General features: G+C 31.1%; 2 protein-coding genes across 4 annotated transcripts in view; both read right to left on the reverse strand.

Annotated features, from left to right (window-relative positions):
* LOC114331213 (G-protein coupled receptor Mth2-like) overlaps nt 1-21,425 on the reverse strand; it is a 680,964-nt gene that overhangs the window by 367,328 nt on the left and 292,211 nt on the right. The gene's annotated exons all lie outside the window — the stretch shown is intronic.
* Nucleotides 231-21,425, reverse strand: part of LOC114331202 (G-protein coupled receptor Mth) — a 111,197-nt gene continuing 90,002 nt past the window's right edge. For all 3 annotated transcript variants that reach the window (XM_028280697.2, XM_050655888.1, XM_050655887.1), the window contains 2 exons: nt 13,472-13,611; nt 231-414 (listed from right to left, as the gene is read on the reverse strand). In XM_028280697.2, coding sequence (XP_028136498.2) covers nt 248-414; nt 13,472-13,611 — 307 coding nt within the window. In that variant the 3' untranslated portion in view covers nt 231-247. The remainder of the gene's footprint in view (nt 415-13,471; nt 13,612-21,425) is intronic.

The raw sequence follows: 21,425 nt of genomic DNA on the forward strand, positions 1-21,425 counted from the left end.
ACTGAAAAAATCCCCGCTTTCTGCTCCCCTACCATGTGGTTATGGTGACATGATAGGTTTTTCACAAAACTTTTTACCGTCACTTTTTGGATGCTCATTATTCCAATGACCCTGATTTCAAGCTGTTAGTGTTATTTATTGAAACTTTCGATTTATTTTTAATTTACGTACTTACTCACTGAGGGTAGTTTTAAATTTAAATGAGCTTTTTACTAAAACAACAATAATAATAAATTCGAAAGTATATTTATCTAGTTTGCATATTAAGACCCGTCTGTACATTAGCGAGAGTGGTTAAGCTTGTCTTTCTCGAAGCCGTCAGGGATATTTTCCTTATTCTTTCAACAGCACTCGACTTCTTGAATCGTACGTAGTTTCTCCTTTTGCATACGAAGATGAGGAATATAAATAGACCTGAAATATAAAATATATGTTTCGTTAGATGTAACTGACTTAACTATGTTTAAAATATAAATATTATAATGGAAAGATTTGAAGAAAATTTAATTTGAATTCTAGGTTACATTTATTTGAATATATACATTTGAAATTTATACTAGATAAGCAAGTAATAAGGGAGTTTGTACCTATTAAAAATATTTTGTTAATAAGAAGAATGTTAGCTAATTGTCATGTTAGAAATATTACATTAAATGTTATTAAGAGGAAAGGAACATTTTGACGCCTGTCAAAATTTTCAATGTATTTTAAATATAATCAGTTTTTTCGAATCCTGAGAAAACTAATAAGTACTTTTGAAAAATTTAAACGCAGAATGAAAGATTACTTTATTACCGAGGGCCGAAAGTCCCTTAGAATGAATAAAAAGTTGCTTTTGAATGAGACATTTGAAATTAAAAATCACACTAAATTTTCTCTTAGTTTTTCACCTTTGTAACTTATTAAAATAAACATTATAGAAGTTTTCAGGGACTTTCGGCCCTCGGCAATAACGAATTCGTTCATTCTGCGTTTAAATTTTTCAAAAATACGTATTAGTTTTCTCAGGATTCTAAAAAAATTAATCCCATTTAAATAGTATTGAAGCCGAAAGTTCGTACCCATCCTCTTAAAATAGACATTAATTTTTAATACATTTCCCTTTTCTTAATTATTCGCCTCATCCTTTAAGAACACTGGCTATCATCACAGCCTATATTTTGCTGGCTATCATCACGGCCTATAATTGGTTTCGTAAGGCCTCACTCTTACCGGGTCTATTGTGATTTTTGATATCTTAGTTTTTCGTTTATTATTTTGTACGATTTATGATTTCATTTATTTTCCTATTATTTGGGGTTGAAAAACAGTCTAATTTTCTTCAGTAGGCACTCCACCATTTAGCACATCCGATTTTTTTGGCGGTGCGGCGCGTTCTTTTTCAAAAATCTTCAATATTCCTCCGAGAAATATTTTTTCTAGATTCTTTGGGATATTCTAAATAAAATAAGTTTCTTGACATTTTTCTCAAAAGTTAATAGTTTTAAAGTTATAAGCGATTTATATCCGAAAAATGCCAAAAAACGCATATGTCCTTCGGCGTTGATGCTTCCTTCATAGTTTTTGTCATTTTCAAGAATCGTTGTACTATGTTACTTATATTAGCACCGTCTTATTTGGCATAGCTTTCCAGTATATATTTTTGATATTTTTTGGCCTCAACAACGCTTTCGATTATTTTTATAGAATATTATTTTTATATTACAAGTTTAAATTGAAACATTTCTGTTCTTAAAAATCAAAAGAAATAAGAAATTCCAGAAATATTCTTGGAATAAAAAAAGCAAAATCTTTTGTTCTTTTACAGTTTCACAATACCATGAGCAGCCTAAGGATATCTATAAAAATGTAAATATCATCTCACTAAAAACAATAGAAACCTGAAGTATCCTCGCAGTCGTTGTTAAAAACGTTTGTTGAGATCCACAACAATCTGATTTTTATCAAAATACACCGCTTTTACCTACTTCATGTTTATTTCCCTTTTCTTTCTCCCTCGGTTTACCTAAGTAGGATCAATAAAGGTCCACTCGACTATATAAAAAGAAACTCTTATTTAGTATTATTACAAAAGTTAGAGATCTTTTTGTTGAAGATTCTTTTCTTCTCGGCCCTGCGGAAAATTATTTCATTGGGTAAATTTTGAATGCTATTATGTTTATTTTTAATTATTTTGTAAGAGTTATAGTGGATTTTAATAACAATAGTGTTTTGATAGTCCAGTTCGCAATTAAAGTTTTGTTTAAATACAATTTTCCAAAAAGTTCTTTAATGATTTTAAAAAATCGAACGAAAATTATTAAAAATAATTAAATACAAATACCGGTATTGGGACCGTGAAAGTTCGGAAAAGCGACACCTGGTTTCATAGCTCAGCAACAGTGGCGGCTCGTGACCTCAGTATGCGGGTAGGCTACACATATACTTCGGGTAGGCGACAAAAAATATCCTACAGTTTTTAATACATTTTGAGCCGTCTTGCAATACTAAATGTAATTTATGAACGCAACAATGCGTAAAAATTGCTTTTGGAGCATCTACTTTAATTTTTGATTGTAATCCGTTTAAAGAGCCAGCCATTACACTTGCACCATCGTAAAATTGAGCAATTAATTTATTTTTGTAATCATATGGCTCAAGCACGTTTGAAATTAAACTATATAGAGCGTCTGCAGATCTATTATCGCTAACATAAAAAAACCCTAAAAATTTTCTGTTACATGACCAACTTTGTTAACAAAACGGATTGTTAAAGTACACTGTGATTTTTCGGTTTTATCAGTAGTATCGTCAGCTATTATAGAAAAAAATTGACTTTCATTAATTTCTGTTGAAATTTCATTTTTTACGTAATCGGCAAGACAACCTATTAAATCATTTTGTATTGTTTTTGACAAACCCGTGAACACCCCTTCTATTTTTTAACATGATCCTGGATTTCCTGATCGCGTTTAACTAGTAAATTAAAAATTTATTTAAAATTACCCATGTTTGAAGAATTATGGCTCTCATCACGACCGCGAAAGTTCTTGTTTTGCTAAAAGAATTGTAACATCAATTTCTTCAACTTCTTCAATCGTTTTCAACTTCTTCAATATATATCTTATTAGATAGAGAAATATGTCCAGCGAAAGCACTGTCAGTAGTTGGTTTATTTTTTTCTAACCGTTTTAAATCTAAGCAATTGTTAAATGTTCTTTGGAAGATTCATGTTTTTTTACACTAGCTGATAAATTTTTCAAATCTGAATATCCCTGACTCACCCAAACATTTTGCTTCAAATTTGAGAGCAACAGACAAGGCCAACAGAAAAGTGAATTTTTAAAATAACTTTCGCTTAGCCATTTATGATTTTCATACCATATTGTTTTAAACGATCTCGAAAATGGTTGATTGTCTTTTGTCTTATCTGTGGATAAAATTGTTAAATTATGTAAAGGCCGGCCCATTGAAATAATTACTAATCTTTCTTGATTTTGGCGCCTTGAAAAAGGCGTCTCGATCAAACTGCATATTACATCGTTTAAAATATTCATATTCGATGACTAAAGTTTTTCCACCAATAAAACTAACACACCTACGTTTCAACAACGTCAAATATTACTTATTTTATTTATGTATCAAATAATAATTTACTATTCGAATAAATTGATAAGTTAACAATTAACCTCGCTTTAAATTTTTAATTATCTATATAATCTAATAACACATTATTCAGTTTTCATAAACAAATTTAAATTGTCCTACCTAGTTTTATTCAATACTTAACCTACTAATAACAGCCAAAATCAAAAAACAATTATTTTAAAACAGTTTCACAAGACACAAGAGAAGCAACTGATAAAATTTTGTAGGTCCGGCTATAAGACTCTGTGCCTATCCGCCCGTTCAAAATCGTAGAATACGGTCGCTACGAGCAGACTTGCAGCAGGCCTGCTCGCGTAAACAGAGAGAGATCGCACGTCAATTCGGTGTTGGCGTCGTTCTATTTCAGGCTACGTTCCCGAGTGCCTGACCAAGGAGAATATAGAATCTATACAGTACTACTGATACTACAAGGAGCGTACAATAACTATAACTACGGAGAAAATTTTTTGGATATTTTTAAAAATAATTTGGATAATTTTTGCTATTTTATTGTAGATATTGTGTCAAAATTTATAAATTACAATTTTGAAATAAGTAATTTATATTAATAATTTATATTATTGTACTACATTTGAAGAGGGCAGGCGGCGCCTACATTGCCTAGCCCGACGGGCCGCCCCTGCTCAGCAACATTTTTAGCACTTTTAATTATATTGACCAATTAGTCCTGTTACAATAATTAATTAAATTTACTTGGATATAATAATTGCATATAATCTTAATATTGTGGAGTAACATATAATTTTTCTTCTTCAACGACAGTAGGTATGAAATATACGTCAATTTGACAATTTCAATTGACAATATGAATTATTTAAGAAAGTTACAAAATTTCTCCGCTATTCGCGCACAATCGTTTCTGGTATCCCCTCCAAGTATTTGCACACTGCGAATAGGTCAACTCACAATTAATATTATAAATAAATTTACTTTTTGTATGGATGCTATACATTGTGCAACTTCTCTCACTACTTACAACCATTCAAAACGAACAATTCCTCATGCAGTGAGAAATATTTTTTCTCACGGGTTCTCCTACAGTTTTCCATACATATCGCCGTTTCCATGGTAACACGCACAATACAAACACAATTAATCTTGTCAAAAAAATGTGTTGAAGCAAAATTTACCAGGCATAACCTTTCAAAACTGTTAAAAAATAACTGTTAATTAGAAGTTTAAATAAATAACGTGTATATTATTTTTAAGAATATTGAATATTAAATACCTACATGTATATGTATTGTACTTCAATTTATGCATATAGGGTGTCAATTTGAAAAGTTGCCACCCCCTATAATTTGGTCCCTATAGAAAATCTAAAAATATACATAAACACGTCAAATTTATTTGTGAGGGAGACATTTTGTATACCAGTTTTCAACTAAATTACATTAACCCTCTAGCGGGGCGGACACAACCCCAAACTCTTTAATGGAAAGGGGGTTGAGTGATACCTCATTTTAAAGATCGTTCGATTACCTTTTCAGAAATAACACATACATTATATTTCTTTTCAGTACTTTGGAAAAAATCAAGTGAAACCGTACAGATATTAGGTATCGAGTTCAGAACTCCAAAAGTTTTTTTGGAGTATTGAACTACAAATTGATTTTTTTTGGGGTATTGGAGTATTTAGAGTATTTTTTTGAAGTATTTTTGGAAAAATCAGGTAAAACCGTACAGATTTTAAGTATCGAGTTCAGAACTCCAAAATTTTTTAGAGCATTGAGTCCAAGATTTTTCCAAAAGTACTAAAAATAAATATATAAGGTATGTAGTATTTTTGAAAAAGTAATGAGGTATCACTTAACCCCCCTTTCCATTAAAGACTTTGAAAACTGGTCTACAAAATGTCCACCTCACAAATACATTTGACGTGTTTTTGAATATTTTTAGATTTTTTATAGGGACCAAATTATATGCGATGTCAACTTTTCAAATTGACACACTGTATAATATACCTAAAAGCACTTAAATTATTTTATTTCGAAGTTTGAACTCTTGACAAAACCGCATCCATAGAAAAACAACAGTGTACGATACATGAAAAAATGACATATTTCTCCCTCGCTTGATTTGCGGCCCTCGCCCCGTGCCTCGGCTCGTGCCAACAAACTTCTGCGCTCGTGAGAAATATGTCTTTTTTCTCACTTGTACAATATACTATTATCTACTCTATGTCATATTATGTATAAGTTTTTATTTTGTGAAAACTGTCATGATAGATAGCAGTGCGTAAAGGGTTTAAAGTGCTCGTGAAGTAACAATGTATTTTAAATGGGAATTACTTTTTCGCACTGTTTTTTACACATACAAGTTTCTACAATTTGCAAGCCATACGGATGCTGAGACTAAGGAAGATGAGGGAATTTTAAAATTTATAATTCAGCCTAAGAGGTGTAACCAGAGAAGGTTCCCATTGTTTTCAGTCTGGTGGGATATAGAGTAACATTACGTTGTTTTATATGCCATTAGAGTGAAAACTTAGTCTTTTGCTAGCAGTTGCCGCTCAGGCATCTATGCCATTTCGTTGAAGTAGAGGAAGCATTGGAAAATGTATTCAAACAGTTCGACTGGGAGGAAAAAGGTCTAAACATTGATGGTGTACGTTTGAGTCATTTGAGGTTTACGGACGACATAGTATTATTCAGTACAGATATCAAGGAACTGGAGTAAATGATGAAGGAATTAAAACAGCAGTCAAATAAAATAGGTCTCAAAATGAATCTTCAGAAAACAAAAATAATGAGTAATGTACAAACTAATCTTGTTATTGACAACGTCAGTCTTGAAAATGTAGACCACTATATATATCTTGGACATACCATTAAAATCGGCAAAGAAAACCAAATAGCTGAAATAAAAAGACGCATAAAATTGTCTTGGGTAGCTTTCGGCAAGTCAAGCTCTATCTTGAAGAATAGAGATGTGTCTAAAACGTAGAGTTTATGACAAATGTATCTTATCTGTAACTACATATGGACTAGAGACCAGGGCCTTTACAAAGAAAACCTTAGAGGAGCTCAGTACAACTCAAAGAGCGATGGAGAGGGCCATGCTAGGGATTAGTTTGAGAGACAAAATTCGAAATATCGACATTCGTGAAAGAACAAAGATTACCGATGCCGTAGAACGTATAGCAAGGCTCAAGTGGCAATGGGTCGGACATGTTGCCCGAGATAATCCCGAAAAATGGACACAGAGACTAACAAACTGGAGACCAAGAGAGAACAGGCGAGGAGTAGGCAGACCGCAGAAGAGGTGGGCAGATGATATCAAACAAGTCGTGGGCAAACAGTGGATGAGAATTGCCAAGAGAAGACATCGATGGAAGCAAATGGAAGAGGCCTATGTCCAGCAGTGGACGAACACAGGCTGAAGAAGAAGAAGAGGAAGACCACCCACGCGATGGTCAGACGATATAAAAAGATTGACCACAAATTTGATTCAAAGCGCCCAGGACAGAAGACAGTGGACGGAAGTAGGGGAGGCATATATCCAGCAGTGTATGCAAAGAACTGATTGATGATAATGATGAATTTACGTCCCATCTGCTCAGCGTGATAAAGTTCCAACGAGAATGGATCCCTGTACTCCCATTAGAGTAAAAATGAAAATTAAAAATGAATAAACATTTTCAATTTCGTTACAACACGAAATAGGCTATTGATTATGTATTTTAGAAAGGAACTACAACGTTAACGGGGTTTTATTGTTTCATATAGTCAACGGACCTCTAAATATGAAAAAACAGCGGAGTGCAACCATTTAAAGGGGTGCGTTTTTGAGAAAGGGGTGAATTAGTCCCTAGGCACAGGGAGAATTAGAGTGAGTTCTATTCACCTTTGGTACAAACATGTCTACAAAAAAATTGTTCCAGGTTAAATTTACTATCGAAATATCACATTTTAAAGTCAAAAATGTATTTTTTTACAAAAATATTTTCAAAAGAAAAGCAAGAAAAAAACACGAAAGGTAGCATTTTTGTTTCTTGTCCTATAACTTTTTTCCACGGGGATATAGGTATAGGCATTGCTTCACAGAAAAAAAATTTCCATCCTTCCTCTTTAAAATGGCGTTTGGTGTAAGTCTGTATGATTTATATTTTTCAAAACATGATTTTTCAAATTTCGCCATTCACAACAATTTTGGGCGATTTTCCTTGTTACTTTGCAAACATTGTTCTGTAACTTTTTTTACGCAGCTTTAGGTATATGCAATGTTACATTTAGTAGGAAGAAAAATCAATTACCTTTAAAATGGTTTATCGTAGAGGGCTGTATGATAATTTTTAAGTAAGATATGGTTTTTCAAAATTTTATACTTTTAATGATTTTTGATATATTTTACGATTATTTTTAAATTTCTCATTATAACTTTTTTATTGTATATTTAGGTATATACATTGTGCAATAAAAAGGAAAGCTTATTTTCTTTGTTTTGAAATGGTGTATTGTAAAAAATTCTATGTCTATTTTAAACAAGATATGCTTTTTCGAAATTTGACATATACACATGCAATAGGTCCCGCTAAGTTGGAACCATATGGAAAACTTTTTATTATTAACTTTATGAAAAAAATTATTCCTTATAAAATGCTCTGCATAGTCTGAAACCAAAGATGTAATCATCAGATATAAAATTTTATCAATAGTGTACGAGGTATGTTAAGAAATATGAATTTCGCTCAAGAGTAAAGTACCTTTATATTTCACAATATCGAAAAGTGTTATTAATAAAAGTTATTTGGAATTAAAAATTATGTTACAATATGCATTTATATTATTCTAATTGAAAAAATAAAAATTTTTAAATTTTTTTTCAAATTACGGATACCCTTGGATATCCTATGGATATCTTGTTTAAAAATAGTCCTAGAGGTGATTGCAATACACCATTTTAAAGTAAAGAAAATAAGCTTTTTTTATTCCAGAATTTATATACTTAAATGTACAAGAAATAAAGTCATAATGAGAAATTTAAAAAATAATCATAAAAAATATCAACAATCATTAAAAGTATAAAACTTTGAAAAAGCATAACTTGTTTAAAAATAGTCGTACGACCTTATGCAGTAGACCATTTTAAAGGTAATTGACTTCTCTTTCTACTAAATGTACCATTGCATATACCTAGAAATGCGTAGAAAAAAGTTACAGAACAATGTTTGCGAAATAATGGGAAAAATGGCTCAAAAATTCTGTGAGCGGCCAAATTTGAAAAATTCTATTTCGGAAACTATAAACCCTAGAGACTTCTGCCAAACGTCATTTTAAATAGAAAGGATGGAAGTTATTTTTCGTTAAAGCAATGCCTATACCTATAATCCTGTGGAAAATAATTATGGGGCTAACAACAAAATTGCTTTCTTTCGTGTTTTTTTCTTGCTTTGCTTTTGAATGTATTTTTGTAAAAAAAATACTTTTGACTTTAAAATATGATATTTCGATAGTAAATTTATCCTGCAACAATTTTTCTGTAGAAGTGTTTTTACCAAAAATGAATGGAACTCACCTTAATTCACCCTGTGCCTAGAGACTAATTCACCCCTTTTTCAAAAACGCACCCATTTAAATGGTGGCACTCCGCGGTTTTTTCAAACATAGAGGTCCGTTGACCATATAAGACAATAAAATCGCGTTAACGTTGTAGTTCCTTTTAGTTCTCTTATTTTGAACATAATCAATAACCTAAAACTATAGCCGGATTATATTTTAATTCAATCAGTGAGTGCAGCAAGCATCTTAGATTGAAAACTTAGTATTTTGCTAGCAGTTGTCGCTAAAGCAACCCTGCCATTTTGTTCGTTGCAATCCGTAACTGCACGCCGGGGTTTGTTTTGGTTGGATCAGAGAGAGCAGCATATGTGCCTCCTGATGAGAGACTAATAAGTTTCGCAACCGGTAGAGGTGCTTGCTGCACTCTCTGATTGGACTACAACGCGGGTGTATTTTCGTTTTGCAACGAAATTGAAAATGGTTATTAATTTTTTATTTTATTATAGTTCAGTTGAGTTAGACAAAAAAATGCATTGACTTTAGCATAAACCAACTCTATGTATTTTGTTTTTATTAATAAAGCCCAATTATCGGCATAGCCAAACTTTGTTGATGTTGTTGTCACATTCAATGTATATTTGCAACTATTATCTGAGTTTAAATTATTGGTGCGCAAGAATTGTCGAAAATTTTGACAAAAATTACAGAAACTCATAAATTAATTAACGTGTCACGCAGAAATAACACAAAGGATTCCGGGGTATTTTAAAACAGGAACAAATATTCCAGAGGGAGTATTTTATTATATCGAAGCAAAATTACGTGGGTAGATAATCGAGAAAGACAAAGTTTTCGTATATGTGTGGGAGCAGTAAATCGAAGGTTACTGTATGTAACCGAGAACGCTTTATAAACGTGATATAAACTTTTGAAAATATATATTAACAAACTTTCTTTGTTATGTAGGAAAGTAATTTAGAAAAGTGTTTTGCCAGTATGAATTTTTTAACGTGTTATTAAATTCAATATTTCTTTAATTTTTAATAACGGTAGAAATGATATTCTTTTAACGGAATATGAAATGAAGGATATCTATTTTTCGTTCGCGATTTATTCTTCTATTTTAGAGTAGTTCTTTAGTTGCTGATTAGTCGTCATTGCTTATTATCTTTATGTGTGTTTTTAGGTAATTTATAACATCTTCATTAAAATTATTGAAGTTGTACTTCTTTACCGGCGATATGAGGGTGAATTTTTATATGTTAAAACCTATGATCCCGGCGCATGCGCATTATAACTTTGTTCTGATTGAATGTTCAAATGACATGTCAAAAATTATCCAATATGGCGGCTGTGGCACAGCTGTAGTTAAATTATTTATGGTTGTTGCGTTTTAAAATTTGTGTGAAAAGAAACAACAAACAAAAGTTAGTTAATAGTTATATTGCCTTTTTAAATAGTTTTCATATACCTATATTTTTGAACTTTTGGACTATTTTGGACAAGGAAAACTCATTCTAATTTGGTAAGTAGTTTTTATTATAATCATATTGTAATTATACATTTGGATTAGGTTGAAATACAGTAGAGCGTCGAGTATCCGAACTAATTGGGGGACATAGGTGTTCGGAAAACCGATTTGTTCGGATAATCGAACTACAATATATTGATACATATTTATAGTCATACATATTTATCCACAAGTGAATAAAAGCCATATGTATATACCTACATATTTATTTATATCTTGATAATGACAACTAGCAACTAAACAAAAAAGTGCAGTCTTTGCAACAACATAATTATTTTTGGATACAATATTGAAGAAAATTGAAGATATTTTAAGCGTCAATTACTAACGCTTGCTCGGTATTCGAGTGTGGGACGCGGGAGTCGATAGTTCGAATAAGCGGTCGTTCGGTTGATCGACGTTCGGATAATCGACGCTCTACTGTACATTTATTTTCTCAAGAATGGGGATTTTAGAGAGAAATCCCAAATTAGGTCCGATTTTTATTTTTAAATTATGATTTTTTGGCGTAGATTTATTTATCTAGTAGGTATGTAATGCTTTGATTTACATACTTAATTTGATTACCAACAAAAGTTCTACCAATCTTCATCTAATATATTGTTTTCTTACTGTTTTGTTATATAATATTTTCTTCCACAAAATTTAAACTACATAATTTAATTATATTCAAAACAACTGTCAAACAGTAAAACGTTCAGTTACCCTATTTTTCCACATCACAAATAATGTGGAATTGGACGAGTGAGTCTAGGCTTCGATTACGAATCAAAGCGCCCCGAAAGTCACGGGTTCGATTCCCGATGCAAGTTTTTATTGAAGTTATACTTCTTTACCGGCGATAGAGGGTAAATTTTTATATGGGAAAACCTAGCGACCGGGCGCATGTGCATTATAACTTTGTTCTGATTGGATGTTCAAATGACATGTCAAAAATTATTCAATATGGCGGCTGTGGCACAGCTGTAGTTAGATTATTTATGGTTGTTGCGTTTTAAAATTTGTGTGAAAAGAAACAACAAACAAATTTAGTTAATAGTTATACTGCCTTTTTAAATAGTTTTCATATACCTATATTTTTGGACTTTTGGACTATTTTGGACAAGGAAAACTCATTCTAATTTGGTAAGTAGTTTTTATTATAATCATATTGTAATTATACATTTGTATTAGGTTGAAATACATACATTTATTTTCTCAAGAATGCGGATTTTAGAGAGAAATCCCAAATTAGGTTCGATTTTTATTTTTAAATTATGATTTTTTGGCGTAGATTTATTTATCTAGTAGGTATGTAATGCTTTGATTTACATACTTAATTTGATTTTCTTACTGTTTTGTTATATTTTTATATTTTCTTCCACAAAATTTAACCTACATAATTTAATTTTCAAAACAACTGTCAAACAGTAAAACGTTCAGTTACCGTATTTTTCCATATGATAAATAATGTGGGATTGGACGAGTGAGCCTACGCTTCGATTACGAGTCAAAGCGGCACGAAATTCAAGGGTTCAATTCCCGATGCAAGTTTTACTTTTTTATTTTTTTATGCATGTTATGATTGTAAGTACCTATATTTGTTATATATTTTTTTTTTCAGAAAATGCGTATTTAAAATTTTTGCCAACAATTATTATCGTTCAGAAATCATTTTTTCTTTGTGGCATTTTTCAATATGTTTGTGTGCATTTTATTCTTTTATTTTTTTAAATTTTTGGTATTGTTTTAAAAATCACATAATATGTAGTAGAAGTATAACTTCTTACGTGCGTACAAAGTACACACACATTCTTTTTTTTTATTTTTTTATGCATTTTATGATTGTAAGTATATTTGTTATATAATTTTTTTTTTCAGAAAATGCGTATTTAAAATTTTTGCCAACAATTATTATTATCGTTCAGAAATCATTTTTTCTTTGTGGCATTTTTCAATGTGTTTGTGTGCGTTTTATTCTTTAATTTTTTTAAATTTTTGGTATTGTCTTATAAATCACATAATATGTTCTAGAAGTATAACTTCTTACGTGCGTACAAAGTACACACACATTCTTTTTTTAAACTGAGTTTATTCGACTCGCATATATACTCACGGACAAAAATATTGCATGTGCTTGTGGAATGAAATTTTTTGTGCTGTTAATTTTTTTGTGCTGTTAATGTTTATTTTAATAAGTTACAGGGGTGAAAAAAAGAAGAAAAAATTTAGTGTAATTTTTAATTTCAAATATCTCATTTAAAAGAAACTTTATGCTTATTCTAAGGGACTTGGCTCTCGCTAATAATGTAATCTTTCATTCTGTGTTTAAATTTTTCAACAATATTAATTAGATTTCTTAGGATTCGAAAAAACTGAATGCATTTAAAAAGCAATGAGGCCGAAATTTTGCGCCTTCGCCCTTAATAGGTCGCCCATGCGAAAAGTGGCCCAAATGTATTTTAATATTTTTTTAAAAAACATAAAAATCAACTTTTTTTGTCCGGACAATTTTCTTGCGTTTTTTAACCATTCTGAACAAAAAATTTTTTCCGAAAAAATTAAAATTTGTTTAAATAAATTAGGACCACTCTTCACATGGCTGACCTCTTGAACTTCCGGGTATTTGGTGTATCTTATGGAAGTAATTATGTATAAAAAAACTCATAGGAATATTTTTTTGAACGAACGGGAGCTTTTCACCCTGTATAATCCATACGCTGCTGTAGCTGTATTATTTATCACAGAAAATAATAATAAAAAAGTAGTAAAAAATATAATAAATAATAAAACTAGTCATAAAATTCCTCACCTTGCAGACAGTTTATAAAGTCCCAAATAATTTCTATTGTGGATGTAATGTCGTAATCGTTAAAATCAAAAAAAGAAGAAACTACTTCAAATAAGTAAAAAACTCCCATCGTAATTAACAATCGGACCACAAGACCAAATCTAAAAAAAAAATAAAGAAAACGTTAAGAAAATAATTTATTAAAAAAATTAAATAAAACGTTTAATTACTTAAACAATATACTTCTTAAAACTTTAAAAAGGGAGTAAACCCTGTAGTTGGCTGTATACCTTCAATATAACAACGTGGAATGAAGTATATACTTCTGTTGTATGTAGGCATATATGAGTTTATTAAAAAATCCTTAAAATTTATCCACGAAGGAGTGGAAGTACAAAACGTTTTCGGTCAGACTGACCATCATCAGTGTAAACCTGGAAATAAGTAAACCACTAAGATTAAAAAGCAAAAGGGTGAAATTTTGACAGATGAAAAATGTTTAAGAAAATGTGGTTACTTACGTCCAGTGTACAAGTAATTGAAACTAGCCACTTCAATAGTTACATTTTATAATAAAAAGTGGTCGACATTAAGTCGATGTCTTAAGATTTAAAGATCACATGTGAATGTATTTCATCCTTGCTCGAAAATTGCACAAGGTAACTACTTGTGTTCAGGTGAGAGGTTACGGACCAACTGATTAGACAGTTTGGTGCCAGAAATGTATGAGAAGATGTCAAAGGAAGTTAGGTGGATTTTTCATCTGTCAACCGAAAAAATTTTAACAAAGAGATTAATATTTAGTTTTAATTGGTATATTGAAAAATGCAGGTATTAAAAAGTTTAATGTGAGTTCTAATTTAAAATTAAGGTAAATACATTCCTTAGTACAAACTGAATTTAAAAAACAAAAATCTGCTCCAACAATACCTATGTGACGTCATAAACTGTTTTTCAAAATTGAAAGAGTGGAAGAATTAAATTTAATTAAGTAAATTTATGATATTGTGAAGAATGGATATTGATGGAATTGTCTGAGAGTATTTAAGTCAAAGATATTGAAAATATGGTTGGTTATTGGTATTGATAGAATAAGAAAATACTAATAATATCTGTAAATTGTGTGAAGTATAGAATGAAATGAGAGCTGAAATCAAAGAGGAAAATATCGTTAAAAGATATGTAAGTGTCTTAAATGAAAAATAAAGATTTTTTATTTTCTTTGATGTAGAAACCTGAATGTAAAAACTTTTTAAGCTGCATATTGAGCTATTGAAAGTTATGATTTGAATATTAGGAATATTGATAAATGTTAAGATATTGGAGTAAAATACTTCTTCTTTTTCCTTTACACATTTTGCTCTGGTACCAAATATCATTGTCATCATCATCAACTCATCAACCTGACACCACAAGGACAAAAAGACTGATGGAAACGTGTGAAATGAAAATAGTCCTAGATATCACAGGAAAGTCATTATGGGATAGACAACGTAGCACAGACCTCAGGCGAAGCTGTAATATATAGGGTGATTTATTAGTGAAGTAAATCTCAATAGATCCGCTATAGTAACAAATAGCAATAAAAGTTAATAACAAAAATTGTAGCCGACTTTGAGCTTCACATTACAAAATTAGTTAGAATGTTACAGGTTGTTCGATAACACAGTTTCATACCAAACTTATGTTTTTTTAATGGAACAGTCTATATTTTATTTTATATTCGAAATCCGGTTAACTTCTCCATCACAAAAATATAAAGGTTTGTTATGTTATACAGGGTATTTACAAAGTTATAACCAATTTTGTATAAAAATCGTAACACGTTCAACTCCCAATTTTTTTGTTTATTGTCGAAATTTTCAAGAATTATTGACATTGCTAATTTTCTTTATATCAAATACATGTGAAATGGAACATCCTGTATTTTATATCATTGTTGAAAAGTAACATTACCGTACTATAATTTTTATATAACATTCCCTATGTCCAAATTTATTAGTTTTCGAGATATTTTCATTTTTCAGAGCCAATTATTTTAGGTGACTAAAATCTAAATTTTAAGTAAGCCATGATTGAATTGACAATTGACGATTACTGATTATCAATCCGGTAATCAATGTAACAATGTAGTAAATAAAGAAATAAAAAGAATTTATTAGTAATACATTTTACAAAAAAAAAACACAACCACAACATGCAACATCTTTGAAACATTTAAAAACTACTTTTTTTATGGAAATGTACCTAACAAATAAAGAAAGAAAATTAATAATAAATTTTACAAAAAAACACACCAAATACAACATTTTGTGAAAACAATAATTAAACATTACTTTTGTGTGTAAATGTAAAAATGTGACAAATAAAGAACGAAAAATAATAACATTACATTAAGGTGTTCAAAATTACCTCCTAACACATTTATACACGCCTAAAAACGATCATTGAATGAGCTACTTACCCTACGAAGCATTTGTAAATTAACACATCGAAATACACTTTGTATTCTATTTTTCATCTCATCCCTTGTTGTTGAAGGTATTTTATAAACTTCATTATTAACGTAACCCCAAAGAAATCAGTCCAGTTTATCAATTTCTGGTGATTTAGGTGGCCACGCTACTGGTCCATTGAAAAATGAAAATATCTCGAAAACTAATAAATTTAGACATAAGGAATGTTATCTAAAAATGAAAGTACGGTAATGTTACATTGCAATAGTGATATAAAATACAGGGTGTTCCATTTAAAATTACTGAGAAAATAATGTACTTGCGTTTTGACTCACCCTGTATTTGATATAAAGAAAATTAGCAATACCAATCATTCTTGAAAATTTTGACAATACGTAAAAAATATGGCATTAATAAACCATTGCTGTTTTGCTTATTTTTATTTATACAAGGAGTTGAACTTGTTACGATTTTCATATAAAATTGGTTATAACTTTGTAAATACCCTGTATAACATAACAAACCTTTATACTTTTGTGATGGAGAAGTTAACGGAAGTTCGAATTTAAAATAAAATATAGGGTGTTTCATTAAAAAAAAAACATAAGTTTGGTCTGTCACTGAGTTATCGAACACCCTGTAACATTCTAACTAATTTTGTAATGTGAAGCTCAAAGGTGGCTAACATTTTTGTTTTTAACTTTTATTGCTCTCTATTACTGTAGCGTATCTATTCAGCTTTACCCCACTAATCAATCACCCTGTTGGGAATTTAAATGACTGGACACTGAAAAGAAAAAAAGAATAAAATAAAAATGTGTGTACCATTTTTATATATTCGGCTGCAATAAGAAGGAAAAACAATCTTACTTTTTAATTAGAATAAGGAGTGCAGCCAGTCCCTTTAACTGCAGTTTTCTGCTCTTATTGGAGCGTCATCAGAAGGAACGTAGGCACTGTTCTCCTTAATCCAATCAAATCGCATCGAAATGTTTTCCCAAATATTGCAGCCAAAATGATGGTAATGGGTGGCTAGCGCCATCTGGCCGTAAAAATACGAAGCAAGTTTTCAATCCTAATAGCAAATAATTAATATTGAAAAATATCAAAAATTACTAAAAGATTTTTAAATTGAAAACTTACTGGTACATCCCCATGTATACGCCTCCAAGACTTCTACAATTTGCAAGTCATATGGATGCTGCAGTAAAGACGATAGGGAAGGAATTCTAAACCTTGCAATTCAAATCCCCCGTCTGCAGCTGGCTAGGAACTGAAAGATGCACCATAGTTACTCTACTGAGTAATAAGAAAATAAAATAAAAATGTGTGTACCATTTTTATATATTCGGCTGCAATACGAAGGAAAAACAATCTTACTTTTTAATTAGAATAAGGAGTGCAGCCAGTCCCTTTAACTGCAGTTTTCTGCTCTTATTGGAGCGTCATCAGAAGGAACGTAGGCACTGTTCTCCTTAATCCAATCAAATCGCATCGAAATGTTTTCCCAAATATTGCAGCCAAAATGATGGTAATGGGTGGCTAGCGCCATCTGGCCGTAAAAATACGAAGCAAGTTTTCAATCCTAATAGCAAATAATTAATATTTATTTTATTTTCTTATTACTCAGTAGAGTAACTATGGTGCATCTTTCAGTTCCTAGCCAGCTGCAGACGGGGGATTTGAATTGCAAGGTTTTAGTCCTGTCGCCAGGGGGGGTACAACGGCCTCGTTAATTCAGATGGACTTACTCAAGTTTTTTTTATGTATTTTGACCCGTAGAACACGAATTTTTTGGGTAACAGTTGATCCGGATGTCGATAAGATTGTTATAGACCAAGAACTTGAGGAATCAAATAACAGCGATTTTTGGCAAAACAAAACAATATTTTGTATTTTTTGGGCCATTTTAAGTAAAAAATATTTCTACAAGTTTTTTCGTAGGATGCACAGTTTTTGAGATAAACGCGGTTGAACTTTAAAAAAATCGAAAAATTGCAATTTTTGAACCCGAATAACTTTTGATTAAAAAATAAAATAGCAAGTCTGCTTACCGCATTTGAAAGTTTAAGTCAAATTATATCGGTTTTGATTATTTGCATTGGTAAAAATTTGTTTTTTTATTGTTTAACAAAGCTATAAACACGTAGGGTTTCCCGTGCTTTTACATGCGTTTTAACGCATGTAACGTAGAAATAGACTTGATTGCACTAGTACCTATTCTACCTACTCGTTCGATTTTAAATGAGAAATCATAGAAACATCACTCACGCACTAGTTGTTTGTAGCTTTGTTTAACAATAACACAATAAATTTTTAGCAATGCAAATAATCAAAACCGACATAATTTGACTTGAACTTTCAAAGGCGCTAAGCAGAATTGCTATTTTATTTTTTAATCAAAAGTTATTCGGGTTTAAAAATTGCAGTTTTTCGATTTTTTGAAAGTTCAACCGCGTTTATCTCGAAAACTGTGCATCCTACTAAAAAACTTGTAGAAATATTTTTTGCTTAAAATGACCCAAAAAATACAAAATATTGTTTTGTTTTGCCAAAAATCGCTGTTATTTGATTCCTCAAGTTCTTGGTCTATAACAATCTTATCGACATCCGGATCAACTGTTACCCAAAAAATTCGTGTTCTACGGGTCAAAATACATAAAAAAAACTTGGGTAAGTCCATCTGAATTAACGAGGCCGTTGTACCCCCCCTGGCGACAGGACTATTTAGAATTCCTTCCCTATCGTCTTTACTGCAGCATCCATATGACTTGCAAATTGTAGAAGTCTTGGAGGCGTATACATGGGGATGTACCAGTAAGTTTTCAATTTAAAAATCTTTTAGTAATTTTTGATATTTTTCAATATTAATTATTTGCTATTAGGATTGAAAACTTGCTTCGTAAAAAAAGAATAGTATAGCCATATAAGCAGAATGGGAGGAGGAAGACTAGTAAAGATCGCACGAGATAGATCATTAAAAAGGGCGAAGGAGTGACAACCTGGATATCTGATGAGGAGGCATCCGAAAATGGAACAGGCGCGAGCCTATTAAGGAAGCAGGAAGAAGAAGAAGAAGATCAACTCATCAAAAGTTATTCCATCCATCTTCGAATGTAAGCCTCCCTTAGATGTGTCTATTTGTTTTTATTCGTTGTTTTTCACATCCATTCGTGGCCAGCCATTCGCTTGATGTCATCACTTCACCCGTGTTGAGCTGCCCCCCCCCCACTTGCAAAAATTAAAAAACAAATAGCCCTGATTTATGAGCTATTTATGAGCTCTCATATTCCGCAAACTAAAAATTTTGAGCTCGTTCCACTGAGCAGGAATTTAATACCCTAGTGGGGGGGGGGGGGCTGAGTCAGCCCCCCCCCACTACTTAAAAATAGGAATATTGAATCGATTTTTGCGGCAGAATTACGAGCTATTTATGAGCTCTTGAAATTATATAGCTTCGATTTTTGAGCTCATCCCCTTCACCCCCAAACAACCCTTTAATTGATTTAACTTAAGAGAAAGATGCTGAGAAAACTTAAAATATATCGTATTGCGAATATAATTCCTATAGCTTATATACTCTAAGAATAAACTATTAAATCAAGAGCATTTCGATTATTGACCTACAACCCCTTCGCCAGAAAACCACCCTATCTTCCCGGCTTAAGAGAAAGTTGTATTTAAAATGCGTTAAACTAATTATTTGGCGACTACATATCATTTAATAATTTATAAGCTTCCAAATTACGCGCATTTAGATCAGTAAATTGCAATTTATTTTGTATAGTGCAGTCACTGAAGGTAAAAATCAACGACTACCTTCAATTTCGGTGAACCTTCATCGATTTTCACGAAAATTGGTCAGTGGTTAGAGGATACGTCAAGAAAAAAAGGTGACATGGTACCAACTTGCGCCTTTACCCAGAGGGTGTATACCGCCCCTTCTCGGGGGTGAAAATTATTTTATAAAAAATAAATGCACAAATCAATAAAAGAACAAATTAAAAGCAAAATTTATTATATAAAGTTAATAAAATAAGTCAATACTTTTTAAGTTATTAAAGATCAAAGATTTTAATTATTTGTGAAAAAAATGCATGTTTTGAAAAGGTTTTTTGTAAATCACTGAAAAACTTTAAGTTTTTACAAAAAATTTAATAGTAGTTTAATTCGTATAGCTTATATTCTAAGAATAAACTCTTAAATCACGCGTCTTTCGATTATAGAGCTACAACCCCTTCGCAAGAAAACGACCCCATATTCCCGGCTTAAGAGCGAGTTGTTCTTAAAATAATTTAAATTAATTATTTGGCGACTACATATCGTTTAATAATTTATGAGCTTGCAAAATATACGCATCTCAATTATTGAATTGCCATTTTCTTTCTATAGTGCAGTCACTGAAGGTAAAAATCAACTAGTACCTTCGATTTCGGTAAATCTCCATTCATTTTCACGAAAATTGGTGAGCGGATTTTGATACTATCAACTTTTTCTGCATCTTATTTTTCATAGGTATTTCTAAGTACTTTGACAAGTATTTAGTACCTAAGTGTTATAAAATGCATCTCTTTCCCGTTATTTAAACTTGAACCCTTAGATTTTAACAGTCGCGGAAAAAAATATACATTTAATTACCAATAACTTACTTTAAATTAACATTAAAGGGTTTTTCAAGTAAGCAATTTATTATATTTTTTATTAGCTTCAATTTTAGTGATGAAAACTTTTTTGTAACAACTTACAGTTTTTGAGTCATTTATGAAATATCGCTCTAAAGCATGCATTTTCTTTCCAAAAATTAAAATATTTGATCTTTTATAACTCAAAAAGTATTGATTTATTTTAATCACATTATATAACAAATTTTGCTTACAATTTGTCCCTCTCTCGATTTGTGGGGTTATTTTTAATAAAGTAATTTTCACTCCCGAGAAGGGGTGACATATACCCCAGGCTAAAACCCCAAGTTGTTATTGTCAATTCGTGAAAATAAATGGAGATTTACCGAAATTGAAGGTACTAGTTGATTTTTACCTTCAGTGACTGCACTATAGAAAGAAAATGGCAATTCAATAATTGAGATGCGTATATTTTGCAAGCTCATAAATTATTAAACGATATGTAGTCGCCAAATAATTAATTTAAATTATTTTAAGAACAACTCTCTCTTAGGCCGGGAATATGGGGTCGTTTTCTTGCGAAGGGGTTGTAGCTCTATAATTGAAAGACGCGTGATTTAAGAGTTTATTCTTAGAATATAAGCTATACGAATTAAACTACTATTAACTTTTTTGTAAAAACTTAAAGTTTTTCAGTGATTTACAAAAAACCTTTTCAAAACATGCATTTTTTTCACAAATAATTAAAATTTTTGATCTTTAATAACTTAAAAAGTATTGACTTATTTTATTAACTTTATATAATAAATTTTGCTTTTAATTTGTTCTTTTATTGATTTGTGCATTTATTTTTTATAAAATAATTTTCACCCCCGAGAAGGGGCGGTATCCACCCTC

This window comes from Diabrotica virgifera, chromosome 7, assembly GCF_917563875.1.
Source record: "Diabrotica virgifera virgifera chromosome 7, PGI_DIABVI_V3a".
Lineage (NCBI taxonomy): Eukaryota > Metazoa > Arthropoda > Insecta > Coleoptera > Chrysomelidae > Diabrotica > Diabrotica virgifera.